Raw genomic sequence first — 24,127 nt, forward strand, 5'->3', positions numbered from 1 at the left:
GGTGACCTGCTTCCTGCCCCAGTCAGGTACATGAGAATGTGCCCCCATCATAACAAGCCCCACCACCTGCTTTGTCAGGCACCTCCTCTTGGCCTTCAGGCTCCACCCCCTTTCTCAAGGTCTGAACCTCAGGAAGCAAAAACTGATACTCATTTGCTTCCAAAGTAGATAACAGATGCAGGGAAATTGAGACTGGCTTCTAAGCCTGAAAGATAGCCGCTGAAACAGAAGCAACACAGGAATTTTGAAAACAGCTAATTCAGTGAGCTAAAAATGTCCTCTAAAATATATTTACATTAGTATATATTCAACTTTCTGAAATTGTCCTTGGTGCCATTTCCCTCCGACCCACCCCCCGGCTTCTTCTTCTTCTTTCTTTTTCCTCAATAAATCACCTGGGTTACCTGAGCCAATCACATATTGGTGAAGGAGATGATGTCATCACAACACTATGTAGTTGGTGAGATTTGGCTATTTGATAGGGTCAATGAGGGCAACTGAGGTCAGTGTTTCCCTAATTAGTCACAAGAGTGCTCCTATACTATCAGAGGTCACACAGTGAACAATGGCATGCCACTACCATGCCACACAGCCAGCGGCATTTGGCTATGAGACATCACTGGAGTCAAGTGAAAGCAATGGTAAGTGATGGCAAGTGAGGGCAATGGAAATGGAAAGGCAAGCATTTTCACAAGCAGCACAAACAAAAAGAAACCCGTGTGTGTGTGTGTGTGTACGTGCAACGTAACTGAAAATGTTTGTGAAAAACCTGTAAGCAGTTTTGGTTTAGCTCTGCTGGCCTCCAGCACTATATTTCATGAGTGGCAGAGTGAAGAACATATTTCTGTAGCTCAGCAGGGCTTCTCATCCACTCCCTGAACTTGCATAACCCTGCCTAGCTTCAAGAGATGTGAATCCTCTCAGCCGGCGCTGTCTGAACTGCCTGACAAACTGCTAACAGCTTAGACTTCTCTCCAAGAATCTCGCTGTGTGTCACTGCTAAATTACTTAAGAGATTAATCTTAGGCACATTCTTATCAGTATAATTATGTATCCCAATCACTTCAAGGAAGCCTCTCCCAGTCAATCAGCCTAATGAACAATCTGCTCACAAAAAACACTGGAAGGCCTGACAGTTCATCATGTTCAAAGCCAACGTTGTTCATTATTGGTGGAGGCATCCAAACCTTTTTAACGTTTCCTTTTCAAGTGGAGAAATGACCCCTCAGTCCACCCTCAGTAACTTTTTCTTTCTGTACAATAAGCTACACCATCTGAAATTATAGATCTCTTGTAGGTCTCCTCCCCTTCCAAAACACTGGATAACTTTACCTAACTGTTTCAGCCATGCCTTCCATTAGGGACATTATCACCCTGCTAATGGCTGTACTAAGATCCTCCATGGCGCAGAGTGGTAAGCAGTGGTAATGCAGCCGAAGCTCTACTCACGGCCGGAGTTCGATTCCAACGGAAGGAGGAAGTTGAATCTCCGGTAAAAGGGGTCGAGGTCCACTCAGCCTTCCATCCATCTGTGGTCGGTAAAATGAGTGCCTGGCATATGCTGGGAGGTAAAGAAAGGCCCGGGAAGGAACTGGCAATCCCACCCCATATATACAGTCTGCCTAGTAAATGTCGCAAGACGTCACCCTAAGAGTCGGAAACGACTTGCACTACAAGTGCGGGGACACCTTTACCTTTACCTTTAATGGCTGTACTGCTGCAGAAAATTACACCTAAACTTGAGTGGGAAACTTGAGTGACTGACAGTGAGATGTGCTGATGCTAGTGACGGGAGAGAGAAATTCAGTTTGCATCAGGTTTCAACGTGAAAACTACCTGACTCAATTCTCACTTCCTGAAACAATGAGTGGACTCAAACCTTCAAAATATGCACATCTCCAAATTTTGCAGCACAGTTCTCCAACCAAATAATTTGTTTATTAGGAGGAAGTGTGCGTATATTAGTGAAAATAACGTACAAGAATGCATTATATTAGGAAATATTGCTTGCCAAAATGTATATATTAGGCAATACTGCATACAATGTGTAGATGAGGAGAAACATGCACTAAACTACTAATGAATTCTTGTGAGGACTTTTTAAAAACACAGATGCAAATATGTGGAGAACTGAAGATGGAAAAAATGACAAACCAAAGCTGATAGATCCATTCGTCCCCAGCTGATGCTCAGGTTACTGATGGATGATGGGTTTGATAGGAACACAGGAAGTTGCCTTCTACTGAGTCAGACCATTGGTCCATCTAACTCTGTATTGTTTACACGGACTGGCAGCAGCTTTCCAGGGCTGCAGGCAGGAGTCTCTCCCAGCCCTACCTGAAGATGCTGGGGACTGAACCTGGAACCTTCTGCATGCACAGCAGATGCTCTGCCACTGAGCTACAGCTGCCTTCCCTGCTCTTTTGCCCAATCTCAGTAAGACTTCCTCAAAGCCTATTGCTCTGGCTTGCTGAGTGCTATACAACAGGGGTGTGCAACCACAAGCACAAGGGCCAAATGTGGCCCTCTGGGATGCTCTGTTTGACCCTCGGAAATGTCCCCAGGCCAGACCCGTCTGTGACCCTGCTTTATTCCTCAAGTCTTTTTTTTTTTTTTGCCTGGCTGGGCATGTGACCTTGAACTCTGATAACGCCTCTTGCTTGCCTAGATGGAGGAAGGAGAGGGGTGAGCATGTGTGAGAGTGTGCAGAAACTAGCCTACTGTCCAAAGGTGAAATTTACATTTCTTGCTCTGCCTGCTTTTGTCTCTGGTCCTGCCCACCACTGGCAGGTCCTGCAGGGAATGTGACCCCAGGGCTGAAAAGGATTTCCCACCCCAGCTATAAAAGAAACATGCCTATCCAGAACGTTGATATGCTACTGGGTAGCTCAGTGGTAGAGCAGATGTTCTGGGTGTAGAAGGTCCCAGATTAATTCCTTGGCATCTCCAGGTGTGAGCACCAGTTAGGAGGTGATCTTTCTCTCCATGAGGCCCTGGAGAGCTGCTGCCAGTCAAAGTGGGGCAATATGGAGCTAGATGTACCAGTCTCGGCAACTTCTTGTATTCCTAACTGATCGAGAGTGCTGCCATCACTTCACTGACCCTACTCCTGCGCCTTTAACACACAAGGTCTATTCGGACATTCAGCTGAGTGTGTGAGGACAGACACTGTGTAGGCGGCATGCAGCGCCCAATAATGCTGGCTCTGCCCCCTCCAGTCTGACCTTCATGTGTTCAGTGCAAAGGTCTAAATCAGGGATGAGGAACCTCTGGTTCTCCAGAGGTTTCTGGACTACAGCTCCCATCATGGGCTCCTGCTGGGAGGAAGGGTGGGATATAAATCAAATCATCATCATCATCCCTGACCTTTGGCCAAGGTTGGCTGGGGCTGATGGGAGTTGGAGTCCAGCAACCTCTGCAGGACCACCGGTTCCCCATCCCTGGTCTAAAGGGAGAGTCTAAACATGTTCAGCGGAATGAGCTTATCCCTGTGATCAGGGGGGTTATCCAAGTTCCCCATCCTTGGGAGGCTTCTAAGGGCATTCGGCTGAATACCCTTAGGCTGTCTTTTCAGAGCTTTGCAATGAATGCATGAAGGTCAGGACTGGAGGGGCAGCACACAAAGGGATTTGGGGGGGAGCATGTGTTCCCCATACACCCCTTGTACAGTTTGACATCTCGTGCGTTCCGCTGGAACACCTGCGTAGGGCCAATGAAATCTAGTGTTCCTGTCCTCAAGAGAACTGGTGGGAACATATTCGCCCACTCAATTTCTGAGCATCCAGCTGCTGCTAAAATCACAACACCAAAACCAGAGTTGGCAACATTATGCCTTTATTGAGGATCACACATATTTTGAAATATAAGGTGGGGCTTAATAGTAACATTGGTGCAGAAGCTTTTACAGAGAGAGCCCGCTATTGCCTGCATCACACAGGAACATCCAGCTGCCTGGATGTGAGAGGGCAGGAATTTCAACTGCCTACATTTGTGCCATCACGAGGGATGGAAAGATCTGTCAGTTTTTGGTTGTCTCTGTCTCTCATTTTTTTCCAGTCTTAAATTCGGTTTTCCACATTTCTGCAGCAACGTGTAGATTTTTTTATTTAAAATTCTTGAAAATTCTTCCCCATTTTAGTGCAAATTTCTCCCAATAAGCTCATTTTTGTATGCCATTTTGATTGACGCACACATTTTTGCAAACAATTTCTCAGAACATAGTGCATTTTATGTGTTGCTTTCACTAATATATTCATTTTTATGCACACTTTCCCTTAGCAGATGCATTTTTAAAAACATTGGTTGGAGAAGTGCATTGCAAAATTTGGATATGTGCGCATTTCAAAGGCTGGCTGTGTTTTGGTTCTCATATTGTTTTGGAAAGTGCAGATTTGATAGATTCGGCTTTAAAAGCAAACTGAACTGAATCTCTCTCCCTCCCTAGCCACACCTAGCCAGAAGAATGAAAATAATAAACTGGCCTTGATAAGTTTATCCAAATCTCTTCAAATCAATATGCTTCTTTGTTCCTGAATCTGCTAGGTGAGGTACCTGTGGCTCTCCAGGTAGTGCTGCACTACAAATCCCATCCTTCCTGGCCATTGGCAATGCAAGCTGGGGCTTATGGGAGCTGGAGTCCAACTACATATGGAGGGCCACAGCTTTCTCATTCCTGTGTTGGGACATTCTACACCTTTGTAGAAACTGTTCTCTCTTACTAACCCAGTTTATGAATGGGAAATTTCCATTCAGGTTTCAGTCTTGCTCTCTGGCCTATCATTCACAGCATGCCTCCAGACTCTTGCAAGCAGGAAATGATCTTGTCTAGCTCTCCCCCTGTGCTTTCAGGAAGATCTGGCAAATGTCAGTTGGCACAGATGCTGCAAGGTTGCAATAATATGATGCAATGGATTTGTCAAAGAGGAAACTGGATTAGATTAGCCAAAAATCCATTCCGGCCAGATGGAGAAAATGAGAGAAGACGCAAAGCCTGGAAGAGGAGGAGGAGGAGGAGGGAACAAACAAGAAAAGCCAAAGAGTCAGAATAAGCAAAAAAAAGGAGGCTGAATGATGTCAAAGAAATTGTTGAAGAAGGAGGCAGTGCTATGTCTACTATGGGCTTTTAAAAATAGTCTTCAGCCAGACAAAACAAACTGATAGACAAATTTGCATACAATCTCTTTTTGGTATAATTTATTTCACTTTTGTTATTGATTGTCATTAAAGGAATTAATGTAGGACATAAACTGGCTCCAACCAGCAGCCGCCCTGCTCAGCTGACCCCTTTGTTTGAGGCTTTTCAGCAGGTATTGCCTACATACTTTAAAACATTGCAATCATAAGGGATAATCATGTGCCATGATAGTCGTGGCTACTAGCCATGATGGCTATGTTCTACCTTCACTGTTGGGGGAAGTATGCCTCTGAATGCCAGTTGCTGGAGATCACCAATGGGGAGAGTTCTGTTGCGCTCAGGTCCTGCTTGCATGTTCCCCATTAGGGCATTTGGTTGGCCACTGTCAGAGTGGCATCCGCTTCTCACAGTGGCCAACCAGGTGCCCTAATGGGAAGCCCACAATCAGGACCTGAGCGCAGGAGCGCTGTCTCCCTCCTGCCATTTCCAGCAACTGGAATTCAGAAGCATGCTACCTCTGACCATAGGCAGAGCATAGACATCAAGGCTGCTAGTAGCCACGGACAGTCTTATCCTCCATGGAGTTGTCCAATCCTCTTTTAAAGCCCACCTAGTTGGCGGCCATTGCTGACTCCTGCAGGAGCAAATTCCATAGTTTAACTATGCACAGTGTGAAGAAGAGTGTTCTTCTGTTTGTCCTGGAACCCCCAACATTCCCCTTTATTGGATCTCCACACATTCTAGTGTTATAAGAGAGGGAGAAAAAAATGTTTCTTAGGCCAAACGAGAGATGGATTGATTCCATAAAGGAAGCCACAGACCTGAATTTACAAGATCTGAACAGGGTGGTTCATGACAGATGCTCTTGGAGGTTGCTGATTCATAGGGTCACCATAAGTCGTAATCGACTTGAAGGCACATAACAACAACAGACTTAGGATTGCTCCAAGATATTGTGGTATGAAAATGGCAGGTGCCACATACACAGAGTAAATTGGAGAATATTTGGGGGGTGGGGAATCTGCAAAGTGATTTTCTTTTTGTCAGTAGATATGGGGGTAAGAGAAAAAATCAGGAATGTCTTCTGAGAAATTTCATCTGAGCTCTAGTACATCTTGGCTCTAGCTAGACTAGACAAACCTTCATTCAACCCAGCAGGGTTCCTATGATCTTCCAATTAGTTGGGGGCAGGTGGGGAGGGTAGCACAAGGCATAATATGCAAGAGCAACAACACTGCTTGCAGAGAGTCTTAAGGAGAAAGAAAACATTTTTTTTTGGTGGAGAGGGGAAGCTGAGTGGAGTGATTATCTATGTAAATTGTGTCTGTCAGGCCCTTTGCTACATGAGGGTTCCTGTGCTGGGATCTCTGATCGGTGCACACTGCTTATGAGCCATGATTAATGCTCTCCAATGAGAGGTCTCCCAAGGTCTGGCAAGCTGTGAAAACAATTTCCATGTTGAGCTAAAAAATTATACAAGACGTTCTTCTCACTGCAGGCCATTTATGAAATCCAATCTCTGATAGCGATCAACGCTCTGTCAAGTCTTCTCTCCCTCCCTCTCTTTACCACACATACAAATTGAAAGAAACAGAAATTGCCAAGAGCCACTCAGAAGTGAGCACCATGCAAACACATACACAACAAAATAAGCTTTTTTTTTTGCAATGAAAATTATGTAAGAATCATCTTCAAACATGCACACATGCACATTAAGGGAAAGGAATTGGATTGATCAAGTGTGCACAATTTGTAACCCACCAAACTAAGTACATCTTCTCACCCATGTAGGGTGCAAGTAAGGTGGTTGCTTACACATCACTAAAAAAAGAGGAAATGCATCACCAGAGGACAAAGGAATATACAGATCTGCATAAAATTTGCATGTGCTGATTTATATGAACAGATGCAAAGTTAGGGTGGCAGCCAACCAAGTTTTACTCAAAGTAGACCCACTGACATTATGGACCTAAATTACAGTACAACCTAGCCATGATGTCTCAGAAATAAGTCTTACTGAACTCAGTGGGGGGTTATTCTTAGGTAAATGGGGTTAAGATTACAGCCTTAATCATGTTCATTAATTTCAGTGGGTCTACTCCAATTATTACTAACATCGGACAGAGCCCTTAGAAATAATTGCTACACCTCCCTGGGTGCTTCCACGTGACTTGTTCATTGTATTCATTTGTTTCAATCAAATCAACGTGCATTCGTACGGATTTGTTTGCAGGGAGATTAGATTATGTTGGCTATCTAATGAATATTCACTCTGATTTGCTTGTGAAGAAGTTAGATGGCCCTGCATCAAAGCAAGTGTAATCCCATATTTTCCAGTGCATATTTATGTCACTTTCCTTATCACAAAAAGCCTCATCTTTTGGGGAAGTGGGTTTGTTGTGCAGGCCCTCCAAATCAACTATCATTGTGCAACCTGAATTTGCCAGGATGAATCACACCTGCAAAATAGCACAGTCTGGAAGCACTTCCTCTTGAGTGTGGATGGCACTGTTTAGTGCACAAAGTTCATAAAGGCGTGGACTGCATGCACATCATACATTTTAAGCACATGGCTTCCCTCAAAGGATCCTGGGAACTGTAGTTTACCCTTCACAGACTGACAGTTCCCAGCACCCTTAACAAACTACAGTTCCCAGGATTCTTGGGCCAGGTGCTTTAAATGTGCTTTAAATGTATGGTGTGGATGTGACCCTGCACTTGTGGGTAACTGAGATTAATATTCACATAATAACAAATATTTACTGCTTACAGCCATAGGCAATTGCAAATGCAGTAAAATGCCTATTAGCACAGACATAAAACTTCAATAAATTATACAGCCACAAGAATGGCTGTAAACTATAGCCAGCATGGATTTTTCACATTCGGCCATGTTAGATTGAAAATACCCCCATGCTATTCTGCTGCTTCCCGTAAACTAATTTCAAAACAAAACCTTACAAAACTTATAGTTCTGAACTTAGAAATACTTGCTTAACAACACCATGAAACATGTTTCCATAGTGATACACAAAACACTCAGAGAGAATCCAGACTTTAAAGTCTGAAACATGAGTAAAAAAATCCAGAACCCTATTGGACTTTTTTCTATCAATCAGTGGTTTCATAATTTGTTGAAATTAATTAAAAATCAGCCATGTTCACAGAGTACCTATAATCCTTTTACTAACCGTGGCCGATACTCTGACCTTCATCTTCTGCAGTTTAAAAGTTAAAAAAAATGCATGGCTAATTTTTAATTAATTTAAGAAAATTAACATTTGAGTCTATGATAGCACAGGCATGCTCAGTAAGAACCAACCGTCAGTGTTTTAAAAGCCTGACTAACAGCTGTTTGGCTTGGCTAATCAGAGGGTCACACCCATGCCAGACATTTATTTCACTTTAAGCCGTCATGGCTTCCCCCAAAGAATCATGGGAAATATAATTTGTGAAGGATGCTGAGAGTTGTTAGGAGTCCCCTATCCTCCTGACAGAGCTCCAGTGGCCAGAGTGGTTAAACAGTCAGCCCCCCTTCCCAGAGAATTCTGGAGATTGTAACTCTGTGAGAGAAATAGGGCGTCTCTTAACAGCTCTCAACACCCTTCACAAACTACACTTCCCAGGATTCTTTGCAGGAAGCCATGATCGCTGAAAGTGAAATAAACATCTGGTGTGAATGTGGCCAGTGACAACTTTGGTTTAAATTTGGGTGGGAGGCTACATGTGCCTGCTGTAGAATAGAAAGGTGGGGGAAATCCCCAAAAGTAATGATACTGCTAACAGTGTTTTCCTTTTGGAAAGGAAAGGCACTTTCCCTCTGCCCAGTGCCCACCTACTCAATCTCCTCCCCCTCCTTCTATACCCCTCCCCTCCCTCCCTACTCCTCTTCCTCCTCTCCCCTTACTCTCCCTTCCCCTCTCCCTGCCGCTTCCCCAGGTCAGTTACACCTATCCTAGGCATGATTGCATGGAGTAAATCCCACTGAACTCAATAAGCATGCAAATGATCAAACCAGCCCTCCTCCTCCCCTTCCCTTTCCACCTGCTCCCCTCCCCTCCCTCCCCCCTTTCCCCTCCCCTCCGTCTGCCCTCCCTCCTCCTCTCCCATGGTCAGTTTCATCTATCCTAAGCATTATTGCAGGGAAGTAAATCCCATTGAACTCAATAAGCAGGCAAATGATCAATCCATTCTCAGCAAACTTGCATAGGATCCCATTTTCTTTTACCTCCTGGACTAAAAAGCAGATAAATTCACTAATAGCCAACAGATATTTCTATCAAACTTTAAAAAGTGGGGAAATTGGGCAGCTATAGTGAATGCACCAGGGGAGCAGGAGACCTTACCTCTCTGAGATATTGTACTGCCCTACAAATTTGTAAAAATGTAAACACAATTTGGGCTGGTCTTTCAAAGTCCAATCCATTTCCTGTGTAGCTTGGAAGGATTTGGTGACATGTGTCTCTGAGCATATGGTGAGTGGTAGCAACACCTGCAATCAGGACTGCATCTCCAAAGATGAAGCATTACATTTTTTGTGTTTGTTGGCGTTTTCCTTACTTTGCTTCTTTCCTGTGTTACTACTGTTTCTACAGATAACCTAACCTAAAAAATTACATATCACTCATTATTCCTCCTGGAAATCTCTGTCAAATTTATTTTTATTAATTACATTAACTTTTTATTGGTCAGTATCATATGCTGGTGAAGACAGCCTGTTGTATTGCAAACTGGAGGTTATGTTCTATTTCTATTTTGGGTGCATTAACTGTTGAATCTGAAACTGCAGCTTTGATGTAAAATTAGGCTGTTTACAATATTGTTATGGGTTTGCGGTTGAAATAGATGATTTCTATGAGTCCCCTTCCAGCCTCTGATTTGGGACCCTGCACCTGGGGGTGAGAAACCTGCTCTGAGAAAAGGCTGGGAACTGGAGGCAGGAGAGAAGCTGGCTCTCTGGACCATGGCTTTAGGGTGCCTCCTGTAAGCGTAATGAAAAAGCAAGATATTGGACTGCTGATGCTTTGAACCCCTCCATCTGGAGCTCAGGTTGGAATGTGTGTAAATAAATAAACCATATTTCATAAAGACACCACAGCCTCCGCTGACCTTCTTTCCAAGGAAATCAAACCCCTGGGCATGTGCAGGGACCCCTGGAAATCTCTCACTACTTGGAGATTGGGGTGGCATGCAACAATATGTTGCTACTTAAGCAATGAAACTAACTGTTGGAAAAAACAAACTTAACCAGCCCAAGATGCCTTTGTTCAGCCTGCTCTGCTTAAATATACCCCACTTAAGGAAGGGTGGGCAGGGTCAATTAAAAACACAGAGCACACTTAGAAATTTGCTAGAATATATTTCACCTCCCATTGTTTTAACTTGTACAAACTGAGACGCTCCTCCCGTCCCCTGGAGACTATTCTGCAGAATAGTCAGTGCCATTATTCCATAATAGTTTTTGGCATTTTTTAGTGTAATTATGCAAAGTTTTGCTGTGCTTCATATGTTCACAGAAAGAGAAGCAAAATAATTTACCATAGGAAATTTTATTAAAATTGCCAAGTAAATAAAACATATTTAAAGTTTGTCTTAATATTGTTGCTTCCTCCCTGCTAAAACAAGATCAGCACAGCACATCTTGCTTTTGTTGTTTGGGCTGATTACAGGTATTGCCACCACTCACCATATGCTCAGAGGCACATGTTACCAAATTCTTCTAAACTACACAGGAAATGGGTTGGACTGTGAGAGACCAACCCAAATTGGGTTTGCATTTTTACAAATTTGTAGTACAATATCTCAGAGAAGAGGTCAGGTCTCCTGCTCCCCTGGTGCATTCACTATAGCTGCCCAATTTCCCCGCTTTTTAAAGTTTGATAGAAATATCTGTTGGCTATAGGTATATTCTTAAACCGCAAGGCTGTTTTGCCTATTAGTGAATATACTCTCTTATTCATATACACAAGTATCACAAATCTGCTTGTGTGTTTTCATTATTTGAATTAGAGGACTTTTATTGTAAGTCAGTTTTACATAGAAAGGGGCATCTACCATTTTAAGCTTACAGAATAGACCCTCAAACGTACATGTGCATGCATGAGCACACACACACACATAGGAAGAGGAATCCTGTTGGTTCAGAACACAGCTTTAATGGAGCCCCTTCTTTTCCACAGTAGCTAACCAGATGCCTCTAGGAAGTCCCAAAGCAGGACATAAAGGGTAGTTTTCAGTGGTCATGACTATCTTAGGGTAATACATTTCAATAGATCTACTCTGAGTAGGATTTATTTATATACAGTCCAACAGAAACAGCACTACCCTCTGCTGCCCCAGTTTCAGCAGCCAGCAACTGGTGTTGAGTGATAGGCTGCCTCTGATCATGGAGCTTCCCTATATGACATGATGACTTGATGGGTTCTCCCCTCTCCATTCATGTGTCTAATCCCCTTTCAAAGCCAGTGGCCAACACCACATTTTGTGGCACATGCTTCCGATGTAATTTGTTTCAGACATGCACACTCCTCACCTCTGCCCCCTACCAGCCACATACTGGTTTAGCATCCCCCCCTTACCACCCCTTCCCAAAAAGAGATCCAAGCATGGTCAAGTGGGCCATGAGCAAAACAAACAATCACAAATGTACAAGCAAGGCAGTGTGTTGCACTATAAAGTGCAGAAAAAGCAGTAAAATGTAGCATTGGGAGCAGAATCCCTACAAATCTCAGCTTTCTTTAAAAGGAAAAATATCAAGTCTCTAGTTCTTAATGGGCTGCAACAGGCTATCCGTGCAACTGTGTAGGACAGGTGAGGGGAGCATTTGGCCTTCCAGATGTTGCTGAACTACAACTCCTTTAATCTCTAGCCATTGGCCATTCTTGATGAGGCTGATAGGAGTTGTAGTTCAGCAATGGAGGGCCAAAGTTTTCCCACACTGGGTGTAGGCAATTTGTGATAAAAGTCTCAGACTCAGAGACATTAGTGAATAAAGTTTTCCACCATTAAGAGGGCAGGACTTTGGGGGCACATGCTCATTACCCCTCCCTATCACTACACAATACATTATACACACACACACACACACACACATATATTGTATTTTGGGTATTTTAATTGTATTTTAATTTATTTTAATGTTTGTGTGATTTTATTGTTTACAATTTTATTATGTACGTGTTCGATTTTATTTTTGTAAACCGCCCTGAGTGCCCTATTATAGGGTAGAAGAGTGGGATAGGAATATTTTAAATAAATAAATAAGTAAATAATGCAATCTAGGAAAATAATTATAATTGAGAAGGGGGAGTTGTTGAGAGCAAAGCACGCATTGCTAATGGGAAGGGTCACAGCTCCATGATAAAGCACATAGTTTGCAGAAAGTCCATGGTTCAAACCCTGGTACGTCTAGATAAAAGGATCTCAGCTAGACCTTTCTTTACCTGAGACTGTGAAGAGCCACTGTCAATCACAGTGGACAATATTGCTCTTGACGTATTCAATACTACTCTTGAAGTGGTCTGATGCAGTATAGGGCAGCTTCATATATGTCAGGCTGAGCGACCCTTTGGCCCTCCAGATGTTGCTGAATGACAACTCCCATCATTCCTGGCCATTGGCCATGCCTGGTGGAGCTGGTGGGAATTGCAGTTCAACAACGTCTGGAGGATCAAAGGTTCTCCATCCCTGATCCATGTACTTGAGATGTGATATTTAAGCACACTTGCCAATTTCTCGGGCCTTTTGGGGGGCAAGTGAGGGTTGAAGGTTAGCAGAGATGGGCTGGAATTTAGCTGAATATGGACTTAGCAGCAGATGTTTAAATAGTCTGCTCATTCTCTACCTTCTGTGGAGCAAATTGCTTTGCTGTGACGTTCAGTGGCTTTCCCCAACACCAGATTAGCTCCAAGAGTGGAGTGAGTGAGCTAAGCCTTCTGACAGTTGAAAATGCAAGTCTAGAAAGTTTCACCTGCATTAAGGAGATTTTCTAGCTTTGCCTTTAATTACTGTAGTATTAACCCTCTAAATGCTCATTTAACAAATGCTGGCAGAATAGCTTTCAGAGGGTTAATACTACAGAGATTAAAATGCAAGGCTAGAAAATCTCCTTAACATGGGCAGGACTCACTAGCATTGTATTTTAAACTTTGCAGTATTAACCCTTTAAACCCCTCCCTGCTTATCTTATTTGCTGATCTCTCTCTCTCTCTCTCTCTCTCTCTCTCTCTCTCTCTCTCTCTCACACACACACACACACACACACACACACACACACACACATTGAAGCAGATAAAAATATTCCATTGTTCCACAATACTTCAAACCACTGAACTGACCAGGGGCAGGCAGGCAGGCAATCTCTTGTTTTCTCTCATGGCGGGGAGAGGGAGGGATATGATTCAGATAGGAGGAGAAAGAGGCAAAGGGGGGATTGGCACTGGCCACCATTGAGAGAAAGAGTCTTTTCTTCCTTTCTCAGAAGTAACAATATCAATACAGTATAGAGCGGAATAGAATAGAAAACAAAATGGAAAGGAACCACCTGTCAGTCCAATGGAATGCAATTGGACCACCTACAGTAAGTGGTCCCAATCCCTGATGGTTACCTCCACTTTCTTGACTTCTTCAACATCCAATCCCATAATGGAGAATTTCTCCACAGAGGCATCTGCAAATACTTTCTGTCCTTCCGGGAGGTCAAGCCAGAGTCGGCCTGTCTGGAGCTTTTCAGGACCCATAATGATGACATAAACTCGACTGTCAGTGTCTGAACCAGGCTCGCCACCCGTGGTGATGATTAAGTGGTAAGGAATAACTGAAAACAAGCAAAGAACCAGCAAAACAAGTGAGACCAGGCAGGAAGCTTGGGGATGGAGCACATGCTTTGCATGGAGAAGGTCCCATGTTCAGTCCCTGGCACAGAGCTTGGAAAAGTTACTTTTTTGAACTACAACTCCCATCAGCCCCAGCCAATGCTGGCTGGGGCTGATGGGAGTTGTAGTTCAAAAAAGTAACTTTTCCAAGCTCTGCCCTGGCATCTCTAGGTAAAGGGTCTCAGACAGGAGGGATAGTAATGAGTCATTTCCCTGAGACTTTAGAGAGCTTCTGCTAGTCAGTTACAGAATAAAAGTGAGGTCTTGCCTTCAAAACTATGTTGCAGTGTAGAGAGCATCTATTCCAGATTCCAGCCACTCCATTCCATGCATTCTCTCCCACAGTGTCCTGTCCTCCTCCATCCCACCCCACCCTGGGCCATTTTGACAAGGGGACAGGTAGACACAAAGTAAAAAAACTTTCCTTTGTGTGTATGGCTGTAGCCACACCTACAGAGGAAGATCCTTTGCATCAAGCCAGTGATGCTTGCACTCTAGTGAGCTATGCAAAGGAATATTGGTGCTCATAGCAAGCTCTGCTTTGGGACTTGCTGTCAGTACCAATCCCAGCAGGGCTTGCTGTTGGTGCCAATCAGTACTCACAGCAAGGTTGTTCCTTTGCAGCTGTGTCTCTACCTGCCCCACACCTTGGTTGCCAGGCCCGGCCTCCAAGAGGTCTTCTGTATCTTTAAAAGGTGTGCAGGGGGAAGGGAGAATTCCACCTTGTGGTTTTTCCCATTACAGTGTTGCAAGAACACCTGCACTTGGCTGACTTTCTCTTCTCCTAAAGATACAGGATCAGTCTCAGGCCCTGAACCTGGCAACCCTAATCTCCACTTCTCTTTTCTGAAAACGGGGACATGTGATGCTAGTCAAACTCTGGCCCTTTTTACTGTACAATCTTGTGGGAGTACCTTGAGTACATTATTTTTTTTTAAAAATTCAGCTTCAAAGAGATTTTCCAACTGATTGGAAAGTGTGGCCAATAAAAACACTTTGCTGCAGGCGACTAGTGTGCTTACCTAGAGACACTACTAGAGTACTGTGTTAAGAAGACAGTAAGGGCTCTCTGAAATCCCCCAGGATACATTGTACTATGGTGTGTACCCCCTCACACTGCACAAAAACATTCCCTTGCAGACAGAAATCTAGCAAGTTGGGGTGAAGGCTAGGCCAGAAAACTTCTCCCTGAGATCTAGTTTTTTATGTGCAGATAATTGATTTTTTGGGGGGAGGAGGTGGTAGTGGTGGTATGAAAAATTATTCACTTTTTCTTTTTGGGGTACTGAAAAGCAATCAATCACATGAGCCCCCACCTGCCCTCTGAAGTGGTACATTCCAGACAAACATCTATCATGGAACAGAGAGCTGTGCAGCATTGGCCCCTGTGATTGGAAGGCAATGTGGAGCCTCTGGTTTATTACATGTTTAATGTAATAAATATTAAAAATCTGGCTTTCTATCCTTGCCTCAAATTCAGAGATTTTTGCATAGTTGTAGGGATGGGCAAGTCAGTCAATTTTAGTTTCTCATTTTTCCAGTTTTAGGTTCCGTTCTCCACATTTCCACATCAGTATGCATTTCTGAAAAGTCCTCACGAAAATTCATCAGCATTGCATTAATATATACATTTTGCACAGCAATCTTGCCTAATATAACACATTTTATTTCCACATTCCTTGGCCAGAGAACTGTAACGTTTGGAGAAGTGTGAACATTGAAGGATGTCTGTGTTTTGGTTCACTCATGATTTTGGAAAGTGCAAATTAGGCAAGTTCTCCTTTAAATGTGAATTCAGTTGAATTTCTCCCCTGTCCCTACATAGCCACATGTCCAAGCGTCAAATGACCTTTCCACCCTACCCCATCCGCCACTGCAGTATTTCCTTACACTGCCCTTCCGGAGCGGATCTCTCTGAGCTGTCTGCTTTCTTATCCTTCACATTGGCATTGCTGTCCCGGCTCACCGATGAGTCACCGATGCTTTTGCGGTCAGGATCGTAGTTCTAACAGGAGAGCACAAACACACACAGGAGACTAATCAGCCTCAGCCTTCTCAGCAAACTCAAGAGAGGTTCCTTCACACCCCAAGGAACAATATTGCCAGAAATGCTGATACAACTTACTCTAAGTCAGCTGTTTACCAAGGGCAATATGAGTAATAGATTTTTTTTAAAATGTAGGTGAGACTTTTCCCTCCCCCCCCCCATTCTGCAGTGTCACACCTACTCACTCAGGCAATCTGGTCAGAGACAGAATTTTTTTTTTGTACTGGGAGCAAACCCTGGGTTCAAGTCCTCGCTCAGAAATGGAGCTCATTTGGTGACCTATGGCAAGCCTCTTCTCCCCTGCCTTTGAAGACGGTTCGGAAACTGCAGCTTGTGCAAAATGAAGCAGCCAGATTGGTAACAGGGACCAGACGATCTGAACATATAAAACCAATTCTGGCCTGCTTGAATTGGCTGCTTGTATGTTTCCAAGCTCAATTCAAGGTGCTGGTTTTGACCTATAAAGCCTTACACGGCTTGGGACCACAATACCTGATGGAACGCCTCTCCCGATACGAACCCACCCATACACTACCCTCAACATCTAAGGCCCTCCTCCGGGTGCCTACTCCGAGGGAAGCTCGGAGGGTGGCTACAAGGGAGAGGGCCTTCTCAGTGGTGGTCCCCAAATTATGGACTGATCCTCTTGATGAGGTGAGCCTGGCGCCATCACTGTTATCTTTTTGGCACCAGGTCAAGACTTTCCTCTTCTCCCAGGCATTTTAGCATGTGTTTTTAAAATTGTTTTAAATTTTTTAAAATTGTGTTTTAAATTGTTTTTAAAAGATGTGTTTTAAATTTGTATGTTTGTTTTTGATGTTTTTAGTTGCTGTAAACCGCCCAGAGAGCTTCGGCTATGGGGGGGGTATACAAATACAATAAATAAATAAATAAACCAACTTAACCTGCCTTACAAAATTATCAGGAGGATAAAATGGGATCATTCCCAAGTATGCTGCCCTGAGTTTGTTGAAGGGGCAGGATCCAAATCTCACAAAGAAAACCTAATGATGAAATCCCCAAATTGTTCCATTGGTTCTGTTTTTACCAGGGCAGCCACCCAGTTGAAGGAATATTAGTTGATTATCTACTGATTAAAGTAGGTTATGAGTAAAAATAATGCTTCTGAGCAAGATGCTTTCTTTGTTTTTAGATGCATATGTATCTTAGGAGGCATCATCTTACACAGGGATGGCAACCTCAGACCCTGGGGCCAAATGTGGGCCTCCAGGTCTTCCTATCTAGCCCTGGGCCTCTCTCCAGGCCACACCTCTCCCTGGCCCTCCTCCATACTTTCCTTGAGTCGTTTTGTCTGGCTGGAATGTGTCCTGACAACACCACTTGTTAAATTCCATAAATGCACTGCCACACCAACCAATATGAGTTTATTTTAAATTATTTTTGAGTATTTCAGTTTGTTACTGCTGTATGATTTATACATGATGTTTTGATTATGTCTGATTATGTTTAATAATGGTGTAAAACGAATAAACAATTATTTAAAAACTAGCCTACTGTACAAAGGTGAAATTTTGCATTGTTCTGCCCACTTTTGCCTCTGGCCAACCCACCACTGGCATGTGGCCCCCAGGAGGTTGTCCAGAAGGCAATGTGGCCCTCAGGCTGAAAAATGTCCTCCACCACTGACTTTAAACAAGGCATTTCCCTCCTGTGTACAACAGAAGAGTGCGTGCTGCTTGCCATCTGCAGTCTTGATGAGTACTTGTAGTACATATATTGCTGCTTAATTAATTCAAGGTATCATTTTTAGTTGAATAAAATAATGTAATCAGTTCATCTACCCCAGAAATATTTGCACACGTGCCTTGCCTTCAATGCTATGAAAAAATATTCCAGCAATTAAAAAAAAAAAAGGTGTAGGGAGGGATAAGCTGCAGTTAGATTATTCTAAGCATGGATGCAATATTGCCTTTTTCTTGAACACAATAATTCAGTTTGATAAAGAGTTTTGCATAACTAAAACACTTGTGCTTTGAACACCAGTGTCAGAGATGGATGTGGGCAGCAGTCTGAGGTGAGCCCGGAGTTGGGAACCAGGAGCTGTGGGATAAAGCCAGAAGTTAGGGATTGAAGGATAAGGCAGGTCTGAACAATAAGCCAGAAGACAGAGTCAGAGAGCAAACCAAATGTAAGAACCAAAGTTCAATTTGAGCCAACCAGGATGGAGGGCAAACCAAGGAACAGAACTTCAGAACTCCTTGCTCAAGCAAATTTCAGCTGGAATAGGAAAGCACTTTTATACTTTTTGCAGCCCAGAAGAATCTATTGGCCAGCCTTGGTGGGCAGAGTCACTTTAGGGCCTGCAGGTACTTGCATTTCAGTGACTCACCACATGGGGTAGTGGTCCATAGGTCCCAGCAGCTCTTGAGAGCCAGTGATGCCTACTTGCAGGGTATGATTTGATTTGCCAAAATGCTTTGCAAGGAGAAATAAGCCAAGAATTCTCAAGCACTTTGTACAGTGAAAAGTGTGATCAGAATGGAAAACAGTCACAAAAAATTCTTAGGGGTTTGGAGACTGGTGTAATAGCATGACTAAAGGTTTTTTAAAAATCCCCTTGCATGTTCATTGAAATTGTTTTTATTAAACCTAATTAGTTTTGCTTCCTTAAAAGGAATTAATAATAGCGACTAAGTAAGCCTGGTCCCACTGACCCCTTTGCAGCCTCATGTATTAGATGCAACCCATCCATCTCATCCCTGGGGTGGCTCCATTTGCCCCAGTGTTAATATGTAATCGTTTCAGTTGTAACATGCAATTAAAACATTGCTGTGCACTGTAGAACAAGCCCTCACAAATCAAGCAGCTTTGCTCAACTACAGTATAAGGCCTTGCTCGGTAAAAGGGTGAGTGCTGCCTATTAATTTTGATCCCATTAATTAATCCACATACTTTGAATTCTAATTAGCTACATTGTGGCACGCAGAAGCTTGCTTTTTTTCACCACACATGGAAGCCAGGGACATTGCACTGAGAAAGATGAATGGCATCAGAGCAAGGCCAGGGCAAAGCATGCTCATGAGTCATGCTGAGTGAATGCAAAGTCAATGAAAAGGACACAGTTTTGCAAGAGTTTCTCGGTCTTGTAAAATTACGCTGATGTCGAGGAAGTGTACAGAGACTTCCCCCCTCCCCCTCCCCAATGCTAACATTCGGAGTCGCCCAATAATGGGCAGTCAGTTCTGAACAGAAAAAGAAAGTACTTCTTCACACAATGCATGCCTCATTCATTCATTCGTCAGTACACGGGTATCAGGAACTGCTCATGTGGTGGTGAGCAACGTCACTGCAGCTTTCCAGGGGACAGCCTTCTGAACTGGCTTCACCCAGGCTGCCCATTGACTGCTCCTAGGCAGGAAGGAGTAGTTAGAGGGCTTCCTGCCTCATTGGTTATTCACTTGAGCAACAAGGTCCACCTGAGCTCTAACATGCCTTGAGTTTCTGATCCTTGGTTGGTTTACCAGATGAACATTCTAGTCCTGATGGTTCTTTGATGATTCTAACTGCTGATTCCTGTCTCCTGACTTGCTCCAGCCTGCTGTCCATGACCCAACCCTGACAAAAGGATGTGGTGATGTCCTCTAGTGTAGAGATTTTGACAGGGGTTTAGACAAATTCATGGAGGCCAGGCCTATTAGCTAATACACCATGGAAGACCAGTGGTTGGGCAGTAGCTTGCAGGGCCATTGCCTTCAAAGCTTGCATGTGGCCTTCCTAGAGAGCTCTGGTTAGTCCATGGAGGGTAAGGCTGGCTACTAACCCTGATGAATATGTCTACCTCTACTGTCAGAGGCAGTATTATCATTATTATTATTTATTGCCCGCCCTTCACCCAGAGGTCCCAGGGCAGATTACAGCAACCTTAAAACACAGTATTAAAAACAATTAAAAACAACCAGAACCACAAAATAGGGTGGGTTCCAAAATATGCTTAGAATGCTTAGTTTGCTTCTGTTTGCTTCTGAATACCAGTTGCTGGAAACCACAGGAGGGGAGAATGAGCATGCGCTAATGTCCTGCTTGTGGGCTTCTCATAGGCATCTGCTTGGGCTTCGTGAGAACAGGATGCTGGACTAGACTGGCCCCCTTTGGCTTGATCCAGCAGGGTTCTCCTTAAGTTCACAATGGAAACAGGACGCTGGACTAGCTGGACCCATGGTCTGATCCAATAGCTCTTGTTATATTCATATTTGGGCTATGGCGCCCATTCGAAAACAATCTTTACATCAACAATAAGATGAAAGGTGAAAATGGAAGCTGCTCCAGGTTACCCAAATCCTCTGTGTCCTGAATGTGGCTTTCCAGGGGTATAATTTAGGGAGAGAAATGTTTCTGACTATTTGTGATTAGTCTTCAGGGGATGCTGTATTTCTGGCCAACTAACTCTTTCTAAATGCTGAGATGCTGGTAAAGATGTTACTGTTGCCCCCCTACCTACTCTTCCCCCCAGCCACACACACACAGTAATGGTCTGTTTGTGTGAGCAACAGAAGAGTGAACTAAGAACAAGATCACCGTTCTTTTTCCATGAGCAGAACAAATGGCAGCTTGGCTCTCTTGCTGTTCACACGAGGGAAATGTCTCAAGTTGAGTCAGATGATTTGCTATCTGAGCTAGCTAGGCACAGATATGCCAGAGAAATAAATGGAAACAGGAGTGGAAATTGCCGATGTTTGCTTATTTGTCATATGTCTAGAACAGAAATCAATCCAATGAATACAATTGGTATTCACTCTTGTTGCTGCTGTTGTTGCTGTCAGTCCACATTAAAAAAAAGTAATTGATTGTTTTTTCCCCATTTGCATTGTGTTTCCTTTTCATTGAAATGAATGGGGTGGAGTAAAGTAATGACAATATAATTTTGCCACAGTGGACAGTGAGACAAATTACATAGTTTTTATAGAAGATGACGTGCAGCAGAGCAGAAACAGTGCTGCATGTGACAAATACAAGGTAGAAGGGGAAACCATGCCTTCTTAAACCGCAAGCTATGCATCCATGTCTTTGAGGGTGAGAATGTTTGGCCCAAATTTGGGGGGAGGAAGAGGAGAAAAAATTAGTTAACCCTATTTTTCAGGGACAGGGGAACCCAGAAGTTGGGGAAGGATGCTAAAGCTAATACTGCTCCCTGGAATTCCCAGTAGCTATAGGCTGATTGTCACCATTTTCATTTCCCAAAAAAACCCCTCTCCCCAAACAATGATTTGCATTTGCACTTCTTGGTAAGCCAAAAAGTATGACTTTCTGTGCACAAGTGCAACATGCTCACTTCACTCTTCCCCACTCATGCTGGGGGAAAATAAACTACACTCTCTGGCTTAGAGTTATGTATAGATTTAGGATTCTGACTTGTTTCTTTTCTAACAAACCACCATCTGTAGCCAAGGTTTGTTCTTGGCTTACTGATCATAGTTTGTCAGAGTGAAGCAAACCATGATCCTTGGTTTGGATGTAACGATGAGGCCAGAAATTTTGGTTTCTTTCCTCCATGTCCCAGCCGGGAAAAAATACAGCCCAGATAGGCACATTCGTGATAAGCCATTAACTGTGGTTCACTGTAATGCATGAAATGGGCCATAGTTTTGCTCCAGCAGACTTTTGAGAAAGGAAAATGGTGTCCACCGGACAGCTAGTGCCAGCTGAGGGTACCTCAAGGAAATAGTTTTGTGTCATGCACCCAATCCTTTGATGCTGGCCCACCCACCCAAACAAACAAACAACCGAAATGTTCTCCTTTTACAGCTTGCAGCTGGAGCTTCAAAAGGGGCGTCATTTTCCCCCAGTATTAAAAACAGTGACTTTGACCTGTCTTGCTAACATTTGACATAGTAATTTGGAGGTACTAGAAAAAAGGCTTCACAACAAATGCTCTTAAAACACATGGTGGTTGTTGTTGTTTTTTTGCTTTTTGCAACTCAGAGCCAATCTTGCTGTGAATCTTGCCTCTCTGAAACAGAAGCCTTTCCACCCTCCACCCCTGAAACTTGAAATGGTGCCCTGCTAGAACCAGCAGGCAGTAGACCTTATTTTCCCCCAGGACCCTTGCTGCAGCCATTTAAAGATGGTTTTTGCCAGGTGTCAGAACTAATTGCCAAAAATAAAAGGAGATGCTGTCTAAGATGAGAAAGTTATAATAAAATGGCTCCAATTAAACTTATAAAGACCAAGATCCCAGTGTCACAGGGAAGCTAGCTCCAGCTACTTCTGGGAATTTCTAGAAGTTTCCTGTTTGGAAATCTATCCAAAACAGTAATATACCCTTTCTCCTCAATATGTTTGGTTGCTGGGGGAAAGAAAAGGGCTTAAGGGATAGTTGAAAAATGTAAAAATACAGTGTGCTGAATGGATGCAGGAGAATTCTGTATTCAGATAGTTCTCTGAAGATAACACAAAAATTAACAATTGACTCTAGAGGGCCCCTACACCTAGCTAGCAATTAAGATCAGGGCCAGCACCAGAGGGTGGTCAGGTCGGGCCCTGGCTGAGGGGCCCTGGGTCCCAAGGGCCCCCTGAAGGGCCCCTCAGGATGCGTGGGTAGCACTCCCTTCCACGATCTGCAGTGCAGATTGCGGAAGGGAGCACTACCCATCTACCCTGAGGGGCCCTTCAGGGAGAGGTAGGTGGGACATGCATGCGTGCATGTGTGCACAGGGCCCCAGGGCAGGCTGGTGCCCAAGGGCCCCAGTATGCCTGGCACCGGCCCTGAGTAAGATCTTCATATTAGTCACTACCTGCATTGAGGATGATATCTTTCTAAACTATTAATTAGCTTAATTGTTAAGCAGAATATGCTGGGTTCATGTGGTTTAATTGCCACTCTTTCACCCACCTTTATATCAGGTATGAGGAAGACTGTGGCCCAAGGGCCTAATCTGGCCCACCAGGCTTCTGATTCTGCCCCTAGCACTCTTCCTAAGCCACACCCCTTCTCCCTAGGCCACACCTCCTTCCTTCTTGTCCTGTTCAGCATCATGCTAGCCATGAAAGAAAAGATCTCTTCCTCCATAGCCAGCTAGGTTTGTTTCTTCATTGAGAGCCCCACCATCTTTGGCTTTTCCTACCTTGGGCCCCCTCACCCCCATGGTAATTAGACATTTTGGGCAAAAGGTTTGCCCACCCAAGCCCTGCACTGTTAACATTACACTGGCAACACACACGATGTGTATACAAATTTACTTTCGCTCTCTCTCACTCTCTAGGGAGAATTCTGTCAAAAAATGGAAACTTCTGCAGTTTGTGCTTGTCTGTGCTCAGGACTGTAAATCAGTCAAGTTAATATGAACAGTATTTGTTCACATGATTGTTGGGGGCTTTTAAGTCCACAAACTAAATGGAATTAATGAGTTTTTAACATTTTTTTGACGTTTCCTTTATGATGAAATAAGTGCAAATTACATACGTTATGTAAATAGTTACATATGTTACATAAAATAGCAGACGACGAGAAGAATAATGTATTTGGTGGAAACCAAAGTGCAGTGGAACGGAAGCAGCACAGATTGTGACCAATACAGGTCAGAATGGAAATCACTGTCTTCTTACATCCCTAGCACTTGCGGCCAAAAAAGATTTGGCATATTATGGAAACAACTGAGCTGAAAGCAGGATTGCACACTACAACCAGCAATTTGCCTTTCAAACAACATTTGGTTCTTTTAAAAAAATCTCATGTGCCTCCTAAGCATACAAACCTTTGGGATGTTGGGACCCTGCAGCCCCCCCCCCTATAAACACTGTGATTTACTTTTTCAAAAAGGATCCGCTCTATCTTTTGGTCCTCCTTCTTCCTTGACAGCCAGCGTTCACACTGAAACAGGTACAAATCATCTGTGTTGTCATTCAGGATCTCTACTTTCTCCAGGTACCAATCTGGTCTTGGCAGGGTATTGTCGTGGCGAATCTTGATTTTATAGACAGGGCCGAGGTCCACGGCTTGGACTGTGAATATATCTTCCTACGGGAGATTGAATGGAAAAGGTTGTCTTTCTTCAAGGTTCTCTTTGTTAGGCAAGCAGAAATGAGTGCAGTGGAATACCGGTTGAGATCCAGAAA

General features: G+C 43.7%; 1 protein-coding gene across 1 annotated transcript in view; it reads right to left on the reverse strand.

Annotated features, from left to right (window-relative positions):
* The window catches only part of LOXHD1 (lipoxygenase homology PLAT domains 1), a 225,390-nt gene that overhangs the window by 45,835 nt on the left and 155,428 nt on the right, over window positions 1–24,127 (reverse strand). Inside the window, exons 30-31 of the mRNA XM_061636319.1 lie at window positions 23,750–24,029; window positions 13,741–13,949 (exon numbers count right to left, since the gene is read on the reverse strand). Coding sequence (XP_061492303.1) covers window positions 13,741–13,949; window positions 23,750–24,029 — 489 coding nt within the window. The remainder of the gene's footprint in view (window positions 1–13,740; window positions 13,950–23,749; window positions 24,030–24,127) is intronic.

Source organism: Rhineura floridana, chromosome 1, assembly GCF_030035675.1.
Source record: "Rhineura floridana isolate rRhiFlo1 chromosome 1, rRhiFlo1.hap2, whole genome shotgun sequence".
Lineage (NCBI taxonomy): Eukaryota > Metazoa > Chordata > Lepidosauria > Squamata > Rhineuridae > Rhineura > Rhineura floridana.